The sequence below is a fragment of the Phoca vitulina genome, unplaced genomic scaffold (assembly GCF_004348235.1).
Source record: "Phoca vitulina isolate PV1807 unplaced genomic scaffold, GSC_HSeal_1.0 scaffold2, whole genome shotgun sequence".
Lineage (NCBI taxonomy): Eukaryota > Metazoa > Chordata > Mammalia > Carnivora > Phocidae > Phoca > Phoca vitulina.
The window spans coordinates 99,856,566-99,867,821 of record NW_022589705.1 but is presented as its reverse complement, the minus strand read 5'-3'; the positions used below and the strand labels follow the sequence as shown (position 1 = coordinate 99,867,821).

The 11,256-nt window shown below is 64.6% G+C and overlaps 1 protein-coding gene across 1 annotated transcript; it reads right to left on the bottom strand.

Moving 5' to 3' along the window:
• Positions 1 to 267: 267 nt before the first annotated feature.
• On the bottom strand, positions 268 to 8,710 carry FAAP20 (FA core complex associated protein 20). Its single transcript, XM_032415261.1, has 4 exons — positions 8,654 to 8,710; positions 6,188 to 6,457; positions 5,799 to 6,079; positions 268 to 1,273 (listed from the first exon to the last, which is right to left on the bottom strand). The coding sequence occupies exons 1-4, from the start codon at positions 8,708 to 8,710 to the stop codon at positions 1,201 to 1,203; spliced, it is 681 nt and encodes a 226-aa protein (XP_032271152.1). The 3' UTR covers positions 268 to 1,200.
• Positions 8,711 to 11,256: the final 2,546 nt, after the last annotated feature.

The following is an 11,256-nucleotide window of genomic DNA, read 5'->3' as shown; positions in this document are numbered from 1 at the left end:
AGCAGGGGCAGCGGGAGGGAGAAGCAGGCCTCCCGTGGAGCAGGGAGCCCGACGTGCGGCTCGATCCCAGGACCCTGGGATCATGACCTGAGCCGAAGGCAGACGTTTAACCACTGAGCCACCCAGGCGCCCTGGAAAGCGTTTTCTAAAAATAGACTTTTTATAGAGCAGTTTTAGGTTCACACCAAAATTGCAGGGCATCTGCAGAGATTTCCCATGTGCCCCTGCCCCCACGTACCGCCACCCCCACCCCCACCCTCCCTTCCCAGGGGCCACTTGTGACCGCGGACGAACCGCGCAGACACGTCATCGTCCCCAGGGTGCTGGGTGCACATTTTGGGGGCGCAGCGCACAGTTTGGACAAAATGATGACATGTACCCACCAGTGCAGATCATGCAAAGTGGCCTCATCGCCCGAAGTCCCGTGTGCCCGTCCGCGGGTGCCCACAGGTCTCTCGACTGTCTCTGTAGTTTTGCCTTTTCCAGAAGCCCCTACAGGGGGTCACGCAGCATGCAGTCTGCAGACTGGCATCTTTCCCTTGGTCACGTGCAGTTAGGTTCCTCCACGGTGTCTTCATGGCTCGTGACCTGCTCCCTGCCACCACTGCTCTGCGGCCACGGTGGGTGCCACAAAAGCCCAGCTCTTCCAGAATCTGTAGGCCGTCAGCACTGGAAGGAGAGCTACCTATAGATGCTCTTGTGCCCCATTTTCCACTGGCTCCAGAAGCCCAACACCTGGCTGATGCGGAATCTTCTGGCACACTGGCCTGCCCGCTGCAATGGCGCCTGGCCCGGTCCCGCCCCTTAAGTCCCCGCCCGCCCGTGGGTGAGGTGTCTTCCGCCGGGGTGGCCGGCACTGCGTAATGAGCACTTCATCTGGGGAATTAAAACACGGTGTGAGCGGGGTCGGCGGAGGCAGGAAAACGTGCAGCCCCCACCTGTCCGCAGACGCGGCCAGTTCTGCTCACGAGTCTCAGCTCACGCACCTGGGCCTGGTCCCTCTGCTGAGCGGCTCTGTCCACTCCGGACGGCAGGAGAGCGCGCTGCTTAGCGTCAGCCAAAAAGGGAGAGGAGCCGGGTTTCGGTCCCGATACAAACACACCACACCAGGAGTCCACACTGACATCGTAACACGTGGCTTCCATGGCGGAGAGGACACGGTTCCGGCACGGGGAGGCTGGGCCTCCGCACTGGCTAGGCTCACCACACCACGTCTTCCGTGCTTTCCGCCAGGCACTGAGCAAGGTGGCCATCGATGTCCAGCGGGGCCAGACTGCAAGAGGGAGGAGACGGTCACCCAGGCACGCGAACGCTGACCACACGCCACCTGGCCGGGGCACCTGCCACGCACCTTCACGGCCTTCCCTGGTGTGACCACCTCACCAAAGGTCAGCCAGAGAGAACCCCGCGACAGTGTCCATAGCTGGTCAGAAACGGGGGGAAGGTCCAGAGAGGCCACACGAGCCGGAACAGGCCTTCCCAAATCCTGTTCCCCGGGGCTGTTTCTCTGGGCCAGGCGCTCAGCGCACCTGGACCCACGTCCTCAAGGCTCACCCAGGCGCCTGCGTCTGGGGGGAGGGGGGCGCCGTGTGTCTGAACGAGCCTCCCAGGGAATCTGGAACCCACTCGGCTTGAGAACCTCACGGCTCCCAGGGAACTGCTTGTCCTGGAGCCTGGAAGCCCGCCCGGCGGTGCACAGGACAGCGTGAGAAGCTCCTCTGCAGGGCCTCAAGGTCGAGGGCGGCCCTTCCTTGCTCCCCGGCCTGCCCACGGCTGGGCCTCTGTCAGGGGTCCGTCAGAGGGTCACGTCCTCTCTTAGGAAAACTGCCCCACTTGGCCCCCAAAAAGGAAAAGCACAAAGGCTGGGACCCCAGGAGCACGATCACTGTCCGTCCAGAGACGCAGGGAAATGAAGTGGGTGGAAGGTGCGTGTGCAGCTCAGGTCTGAGATCGTGTTTTCTTGACGTGGACGGACCAAGCCCCCTTAGGGAGGGGGTTCAGTGAACCTGGGCTGCCAACCTACAGCTCTGGGGGCTCCGAGGCCTATGGGTTGGCCTCTCGGTGTCCAGTGGGGTGTGGGGAGGGGTCTGGATTCGTGGCACAAAGCACTTTCCATCCCTGATCTCATCTGTCATCAAGGAGGGAGGGCCAGGCAGGACCGTCTCCCATGTGCTTGAGAGCTGTGGGCGGGCAGCTTCTGGCTGTGCCCCACAGAGTGGCAGAGCTGGGGTGCTCAGCAGGACTGCTGGGGGACACCCTCCCACAACGCGGCCGAGCCCACCGGCTGCAAGCGGCAGTGCTCCGTGTCCACCCGTCGGCTGGCCCGCCCTCAGCTGCTCGGCCTCCTGCTATCGGCCAAGGCCCGTCCAGACCCCCCTCCTGCAACCCTTACGCTCCAGACGGGCCCAGCCTCCCTGTACCTCCCTGGGCTCGGCAGCACGGGTGATGACCCCCTTCCTGTTGGGACTTAAATGTCCCCCACAGCCTGTCCCAGGCCGGCACGTGTCACGGTGGCCGAGCCCCACCTGCACTTACAGAGCGGAGCTCAGCACACCGGTCTTGCCCCCGCGGCCTTCCCCAGGGGGGCACCCTGGGCCTCTGTGAGCAGCTGACAGAGCGGACACCCCCTTCATCACCATGGCTCCCGCTGGACCCTCTGGAGACGCCTCTGCGCCATGGCCTGAGGCGGTTTGCCCACAGGGCTTCTCCCTAGCCCCAGAGACCTCCCAAGATGTGACCCTTCCTCTGTCCGATCCAGAGCCATCCTGCTCAGCTGGCCAAGTTCACAGGCCAGAGTAGAAAGGCCCGTCCCTGGAGCAGCACTGCACGACGGTGTGGAGCACGACACCGCCTCTCGCCCTGCTGCTCTGGGCGCCTGTGCCCCTTCTGGTGGCCGCCAGCTGCCCTCTCAGACTTCGTAGGGCTGGGCAGTGGGCTCCCAAGTCCCTGGGGCCCCCGCCTGCTCTCTCCAAGGCTGCCAGGAGATTCTAAGGTCTGGACCGGGTCACCTTGTCTGGGGTTTCCAGGTGGTATCCCTCGGGGGGGGGGCACCCTCTGGGCCCCTTCAGCCCCCCCCCCCCCCGAGTAAGCGAACTTGGTCTCAGCAGCCCTGTCCCGCACGCAGTTTCTGCAGCAGCTGGCCCAAGACGGGCCTGCCCTCCGTCTCACCGAAGCCCGTGTGTGGCCGTCGGCGCGGCTGCAGGAGAGGAGACTCGGCCCAAGAGCCTCCAGGCGTCTGCCTCAGACACAGCAACCCGCAGGGGCCCCGACAAGCCAGGTGCCCCTCGCACACGCGGGACACGACTCAGCTTCTGGCTTCCCCATCCCCGTGTCAAGTGGCCCATGGGAGCCCGTCCTCCCAACCGCCCCCCGAGAGCCCACAGAACACGCGAACTCAGCAGCAAGCGGATGGGGTTTCACACCCCGTTTGTCGAATCCACCACGTAACCATCCGTCGCATCACAGAATAAAGCCGTCCTGAGTGACCTGGAAACGCTAAGGCTTTGAGAAGAACGGTGCGCTCATCCCACAGCACCCTGTCCCCAAAGCACACCCGTCACCAGTCACCCCCATGGCCTGTCAGAAGGACAGAGCGCAGCTTCAGTCTCTGGGTCAAAAATTTCCCAAGTGGGGCGCCCAGCTGGCTCAGTCAGCAGAGCATGTGACCCTTCACCTCGGGGGTCAGGAGTTCAAGCCCCACGCTGGCTGTAGAGTTTACTTAAAAATATTTTTTTAATTAAAAGATATTATATATTAAAACAATTTTTCACAAGAATCACTAAAAGCTGACAGTTTTCTAGGGAAAGTCCCAAGACAGTTGGACAGTTTAGTTACTGCGTGCACCTGCCACACTGGACCCTCCCTCCCATGGCCCAGGTTGTCTCCCTGCCCCAGGGTCCCGAGCATCCCAAGGGCCCGCGCCTTTGTTTGCAGCGACCCGTGTGTCCCCAGTCACAGCGCGGACCTGAGGGGTGTGTCCTGGCCCGAGGACCCTCTCTCCTTTGCAGTCACATGGAAGAACGCGCTACGAGCATTTCAGACACGCTGACGCCTGGACCCCACTGTGCTGACACCTACTTTGGGAAAAATGAGACACTCTGCCAAGCCTTAATTTAACTGCTTAAGAAACTCAAAACTGCAGTTTTTCTCTCCCTGCTGTCTCTGTCTTCAGGAATCTTTCCTTTAGACTGTGTAGAAACGCCAGCATCCCAAGGACGAGCCCCCTCCGGAAGAGGAGGAAAGGTGGGGCACCCTGACAGCTTCTGCCAAGAACACATTTCCCGCCAGGGTCTGCAGCGGCGTCCTCTGCCCCTGGGCTTCGTGGACTAGGCGTGAGTCAGGAAGACCACGGTTTTTAAAGAGCGTTCACCGCATTCTCAGAACTGGCAAGCCGGCCGGTATTTGCAACCCACAACCATCCCAAAACACAAGTACAGGCAAGAGGCATCGCAGTGAGATGCTGGGTCTGGGAATATTCTGCAAATTCCCCGGTGCTCCTGTGGGCCGCTGAGCCGCCTCCTCCAGGCCCGGCTTGTGGCTCCGCCTGCCACGCCTGCTTCACCCACACGCACCGTCCCTGTCCCTGTCCCTGTCCCCGTGCGGGACAGCCACCACCTCGCCCAAACCAGGCTGCTCTTGCCTCCCCAGCCCTGGGCTACGCGGGCACCTCAAGGAGATAAACATGGGGGTACTGGGCTCACCCCAACACCGGGCTTTCAAAGCCTTGTTCCCCTAACAACGGTGCAGACTGGAAGAGCCCAGACAGTTGACCACCGACCGAGAGGATCACGACGGGATCAAAAGATCTTCGTGGGCAGGCTCTGCGTGCTCATCCGAACCAGGGCTTTGAGGGTGTTTGGTCTGCCGTCAGCTCCGTCGCCCTCACTGTCCAGGATGGTGTTTGCTTCTGGAGGACCAGGGATGCGGCCCGGGACTTGCACACCATCTCTCAGCCACAGGAAATCTGGAGCTGGCCCACTTACTGAAACCTGCCGTCCATTCACTGCACCTGAGCCCTATGACCCCCACACCTGTGTCCTTAGCTGTGGGACGTGGCCCACAAGCTGCGCAGTTTGGCTTTAACATCTCAGCAAAATTGAATTCCATTCCCCTTACTTAAAAAAAGATATAAAGAGGGCACCTGGGTGGCTCAGTCAGTTAAGCGTCTGACTCTTGGTTTTGGCTCAGGTCATGATCTCGGGGTCGTAGGATGGAGCCCTGCGTCAGGCTCCATGCTCGGCAGGGAGACTGCTTGGTCCCTCTCCCTCTGCCCCTCCCCCCCATCCGCACTCCCTGTCTCTGTAAAATAAATAAATACATCTTTTTTTAAAAAAAGGAATATAAAAATATACAATGAGTTCTTAAAGGAAAACAGCATCTCTAGGCACAAAAAGTCTTCATTTTTAAAACCTACCCCTACGAAGATACCGGTGGGACGCTTTAAACAGGAAACTGCTTGGCGACCCACAGCCTGGGGGGGGGCCCTGGAGATGGCAGTCACCCCTAGGTTCCCTGTGACTTAGAGGTGGGGCTCCCTGCAGAGTCGGCTCCAGGGAGACTGCCGCCTGTCCACGGGGCTCCAAAGGACGAGTGAGCGGTGGACCCCCAGACCATACACCTGCGCCGTCTGGCTAACGGGGTTCAGTCACTGAGCCCCGCAAACTCCGCGGACACCAACTACCACCTGAAGAGGCCGAAGCTGAGCCCAAGCACCCCGCGGCCTTCTAAACGTGGCTGTGGTTCCCAAACAGGGCTGGGGTGAGCGCAGGGGAATGGAGGCCAGGCCCGAGCGCACTCACCTAGGGGGGAAGTCGGCCTGGCACATGGGGCAGCTCCGCAGGGTCGCCTCCCACAGCTGCTCCTGGGCGCCGGGGATCCCGCGGGGCTCAGGCGCGGGGCGTCGCTGCGGGGACCGGGCAGGGGACCCCGAGCGCCCCCGGGCCCCAAGCAGCACCCGGCAGGAACGCCCTGGGTCCCCGCCTCCCCTCGGGGCCGGTGGGAAGGGCGTCCAGGAAAAGGTCCGGGCTCCCACGGTGAACACCTCGGGGGGCGCGGTGCGCTCGGGACCCCGGCCGGGCTCCTGCCAAACGAGGTCGTCGGGCCGCGTCAGCCGCGCCGGGCGCCTCCCCGGCCAGGGCGCCCGCCCCACTCCACACCCGGCCTCCCCGGGGGCCCCCGCACCACGCACCGGGCCGGGGAAGGCAGGCAGCGACGGCAGCTCTCCGTCGGGGCTCAGATCCGCGCTCCCAGCTCGCAGCAGCTCCGCCCACGGCCGCGCGCACTCGCCGCCATCCCCCGGGAGGGGCCCCCCGCGGCCGCTGGGGGTGCGGGGAGAACTCAGCGGGGGACCCGGCGGGGGGGGAACCGAGTCGGGTTCCGGGAAACACGTGGGCGCGGGGCCCCGGAGCGGCAGGGGACACTGGCCTCCCCCCTCCCCCCGGCCAGCCCCCCCACGCCTCTGCCCCCCCACAGGCCTCCCCCCCACCAACTCTCCCGGCCCCCGGCCTCACCCGCCCCCCGAGGACGGCCTCCGGCGGCGCAGCCCCTGCCGCGGCCTCCGCGCCGCCTCCATCCGCCCCCAGCCGCGCGTCCGCCGGAAGTGAGCGGCCCGCCGGGGACCCCGCCCCCGACACAGACCCCGCCCCGCCCCTCGCCGTGGACCGCCCCCCATCCCCGCGCCAGCTCCTGTCTCCAGTGCGCTGTGGAGCTGGCCGCCCCCCGCCCCCGCCCGCGCGCCCCGACCCCGCCCCTGGCCGCGCACCCCCACCCCACAGCCTGCTCCTGGGGCCCTGCGGCGGCCTCCCGTTGGTGACACTGTCGGAGGGGAAGGTGTCCTGACCTCCACATTGGAGGAGACGCAGGCCGCGGTTCCTTCCTGCCCCAGAGGCGGGACTGAGGTGGGGGAGGCCGACCGGCCCTGAGGGGGCTGATTTCCAGCTGAGGAAGGGATGTGGGGGGACCCATCTGCTGTCTTCCGGAGGCTTGGGGTCTGCAGAGGCTTAGGAGGAGGAACTGGGCAGAGAGTCAGGCTGCAGGATCCCTTCCCCCTCTGCCCCTGGAAGCTCCCCTCAGTTAAAGCCCACCTGCCCCATGCCCTGGCTCGCCACCTCCCGATGCCCCCGACAGCTCCCAGCCTCAGTTTCCAGCTGTGTGGAAGGGGATTCGGCCTGTCCTTCTTAGGACGATCGTGTTTCCCTACTAAAGGGAGGAACTTGGTTTTCGGAGTTAAGAAAAAAAAGAGAGGCAACAAAGTCCAGGTGGCCAGCCGGGGGGGGGGCGGTCCTGGGCCAGGGTCCGGTGCTGCGGGGGTCCTCCAGGGCTCTGAGGGGCTTCCCTGAGACTCGGGGCCCAGGTGCTCTGGCCGGGCGACCACTCCATCCACCACTTGGTGGCAGCAGATGCCCAGGGCGCTCTTGGCCTCTCATGATCCTGCAGAGCCCGTGCCCGGTGGGCCCCAAGGTGGGCCCCTGGGTGACCCCCACCCTCACCAGGGCTGGAGTGTGTAGGGGGCTGGGTGGCAGAAACTCCCCTCCATAGACAAGCAGATGTCACTTGGGGTTCTGGGACTCCTTGGCTCTTCCCAACCCCAGCAGCTTTGGGCTCTGCTCTGCACCCCCTTCCTCAGGGGCTCCCACAGCCCTGTTCCAACCTCTTCACCTTGGCCCCTCTGCAAGCCACTGTCCTGCCCTCCTCCAGTCCCAGGTCTTGGGCACCCCCCCTCACTGCACACTCCAGTCCCAGGCCCCCCATCTGTGAGTCAAGGTCATCCGCCGGTGGCACGGAGGTCACCCTTCATCCGGTTGCCATTGCAGACCTCCACAGCGGGGACAGGCTGTGTCAGGGATTGTTCTAGATCCTGGAGACCTCCAGGGGAAGGAGACGGGGTCCTCACCCCCAGAACCTGCCAACCAATCGAAAACAGAACCCACGTGCATAAACGAGCAGAGCCACCACACAGGGTGGTCCCAGGAGCCCCTGAAGGAGGTGGCCTGCAGCTGGGCCTGCTCCCAGGTGAGGGCAGCCCAGATGTGAGGCCTCCCTGGTAGGGCTCAGTGCAGGTGTCCGGCAGACCCAGGACTGCCAAACAGCTTGTGGCAGGGGCCCCCAGACACGGGCCCATGGGCCCTGGCTTCAGCTTCGGCAGCTTCAAAGCCTTAGCGGGGGGGGGTGCCACCGCACGTCCGCAGTCTGGCCATGGGGACACTCAGAGGGAATGGCGCCAGGCCTCCCCGCGGCAGAGGAAGGTACAGCCGGGCCTCAGAGGGGCAGCGTGCACTCAGCTCCCCGGCCACGCTGGGCAGTCGCGGGGGGACATCTGCGTGAGCAGCTACTGTGCCTGAACGGGGCTCCGGGAACTGGACGCTGGAGTCTTCAGCATCCCAACCACTCCTGCCCCTTCCAGTCCCCTTCTCTACAGGCCTCACACGGCCCCGCTCCCTGACCGAGAAGGGCCGAGCAAGGCATTGGCAGGGAGGGGTCCCAGATGGGCCCCGGACGAGGGCTGGCCTGCCGGAGCCTGGCCGCGGCCTACGGCACAGAAGGAGCGGGGCGGCGGGGGGCACCCTGCTCCTTGGCCTTAGCCAGCCCGGGGGGCCTTGTTTGCCCTTGACTGCCAAGGGCGAAGCCCGCGCCCCCAGGCCAGGCCTGCGCTCACCGGCAGAACAGAGGCCCTCGGGGCCTGGCCTTCTGGGGGCAGCCGAACCGGAGCCATGTGTACAAGCTGTCCTCCCGGGGGCTCCTCCTCTCCGGTTTCACCGGCTGCTGGGGATTAGCTCCGCCATCACGGCTGGCACCCGCGGCCTGGGCCACCTCCACGGAGCACAGAGCCGGGCTGAGGCGCCAGGCGAGCGGCAGGTGCGAGGCCCCGCCCCCGCCGCCCCTGCCTGCACCCGGGCTGCCTGGAGGTGGGGTGCGACGACCCCGACCGACGGGCCACCTTGTCGCAGCTGTCCCGGCGTCACGGGCAAGACGCAGCAGCCACGCTGGGGCTGGAGGCTGAACGGTTGAACCTGACTGAAAGCCCCCTGCGGAGGTGACTGGCAGTGAGTCGGGCTTCCCTGGAAAATGATTTCTGATTGGCTCTGATGCTGGGGCTGCAGACACAGATTTTTATGAGCCCAAATTCATGTTTACAAAGACCATTTCAGCCGTTCCTGAGAGGCCCCCTCAGGCAAAGCAGCAAGTGCTCCAGGGGCAGGGGTGGGGGGCCCCTCCCCGCAGCCCACTCTCTGCTCTCCCTGGCTTCATCCACAGGGAAGTGAGGGCACTGTGCGTGATGACCTAGAACCCCCTCCCTGCCAAGGTGCCCGTCCCAGCATTGGGCATGTGCGGCCAGCCGATCCGGGGCCTCTCCTGCCCAGCACCTTCCACTACCGAGGAGCAAAGGTCTCGGCTCCCGGTGCTCTCAGAGCCAGGGTGGGGATGGGTTCCTTGCTCCTCTGGCCAGTGCTGATGTCCCCAGGAGCCCAGCTGGGGCTCCCCATCAGCTTGAGCCAGGGAAACCCTGTTAGCCAGACCCTGGCCTGGGTCCAGCTGGAGTGTGGCCTAAGCCCCACTTAGCTGCTCTGCACCCTCCTCGGACTGTGGGGGGGGGCTGGTTCAGCCATCAGGCCACTGTGCAGATGGGGTCAAGATGGCAAGGATGGACAAGAACGGGGACTGAGGCTGGCAGGCATGACCTGGAAAGCCCTGGAAAGCAGAGTGGCCTTCTGACTTCTAGGTGACCCTGGCAGCAGGTGGCGCGCGTGCTCATGGCGGGGGTTGCCACCTCCTAGGCCGAGCAGCCCTCAGGGTGCCCTGGCCGGGCCTGCTCACCAGGTGAGCGCACCAGGAACGCTGGGCTGCCTCCTCCCCCAGAGCCGGGCCTGCGGGCGAGTCCAGGCAGTGGGCTACCCTGGGCCGGCCACACCTGCCAGCCGGTGTGTGCCAGGCGGGCCAGTGCGCTGGCAGCCAGGCAGCGGCATTCGTGGGAGTGTGCGGTGCCAGGCAGACAGGCCAGATTGAAACAGTTGCCTGGGAAACGTGGCAGGACCCGTCGGGCAGCAGAGTGCGTGTGTGGGGCCCACTCACCGGCTCGGGAACAAGGGCTCCGCAGCCTCCTCAAGGCATCTCCTCCCCACGGGGATGGGCGTCCATGGCCGAGACCCACCAGTGCTCGGCAGGCTCAAACCCTGGGCTGCCACAGCCTCCAGCTGTACCCCAAAAACCCCAAAGCCAGGAAACAGCTGGGGAGTTGGCACAGGAGAGATGGCGGCCCTGTCTCCACGCCCCCATCCCAGCCACCGCCTCTCTCCTGGACAGCCCCCTCTCCCAGCGGTCCTTTAGAAGCTGGCGAGAGGTCCCCACCTGCCCCACCGTCCACTCCCTTCTCGGCGGCTGCCCTCTGCCCAGTCACACCGGCCCTTCCTCTGTCCTGATCCAAGTCTGCAGCTCAGGCTTCTGCCCTCACCAGTTCGCCTGCAGGTGGTAGCTCCTGCTGGCCCTTGGGCTCTGCTCTGGCGTCCCCTCCACCGAGAAGCCTTCCTGACCCATCTGAAGCTCCTCTGCAGGCCCTCCCTCCACCTGGCGGGTGCTGCTGGGTCGTTCCGCCCCGAGAGTGGGAATTGTAGGCTGGGTGTTTTCTGCCTTCCCAGGAGGGTGAGCTGACACTCTGCCCCCAGAGCGTCCCCAGAACCTCAGGGAGTGCCAGCCCAGAGGGACCCAGACTGAACTAGTCAGCCAACCCTGAGGGTGAACCGGGGGTGGAGGGGATGGAAGTCAAGCAGAGACCAAGCTTTGGGGATACTGGGGGTTAAACAGCGTTGAACGAAATTCCGTGTCTGCTGGGAACCTGCGACTGTGACCCAGTTTGGAAGCCAGGTTTTTGCAGATGGAATCTGGTTAAGATGAGGCCGTATTGGATTAGGGTGGCCCCGCGATCCGGTCAGACTGGTGTCCTCCTAAGAAGAGGGGAGCTTGCACACAGAGCCACGAAAACACAGAGGCAGGGCCGGAGCCGTGCAGCTGGGAGCCCAGAAAGCCGGAAAGGGCAGTAAAGACGCTCCCTAGGGTCTTCCGAGGGAGCAGGGAGCGTGGCCCTGCCCACAACTTCAGTTTGGACTTCTGGCTTCCGGAGCCATGAGAGGACCGGTTTCTGTGGTTTCAGGCGGCCAGTCTCGGGTCATTCGTGCAGCAGGCCCAGGACGCTCTCCAAGCCGCCAGCACCAAGTTCGGTCTGGTCACCGCGGGGGGGAGGGGGGCAGCTGGGCATCCCGAACC

Excerpts from the sequence above, each read along its gene's own strand:
- FAAP20 (XM_032415261.1), bottom strand. The coding sequence starts at position 8,710 with ATGGCTCCGGTTCGGCTGCCCCCAGAAGGCCAGGCCCCGAGGGCCTCT. Across the intron at positions 6,080-6,187 it reads TGCCTGCCTTCCCCGGCCCG|GAGCCCGGCCGGGGTCCCGA; the intron begins GTGCGTGGTGCG and ends CTCGTTTGGCAG. Across the intron at positions 1,274-5,798 it reads CAGGCCGACTTCCCCCCTAG|TCTGGCCCCGCTGGACATCG; the intron begins GTGAGTGCGCTC and ends TCCCTCTTGCAG.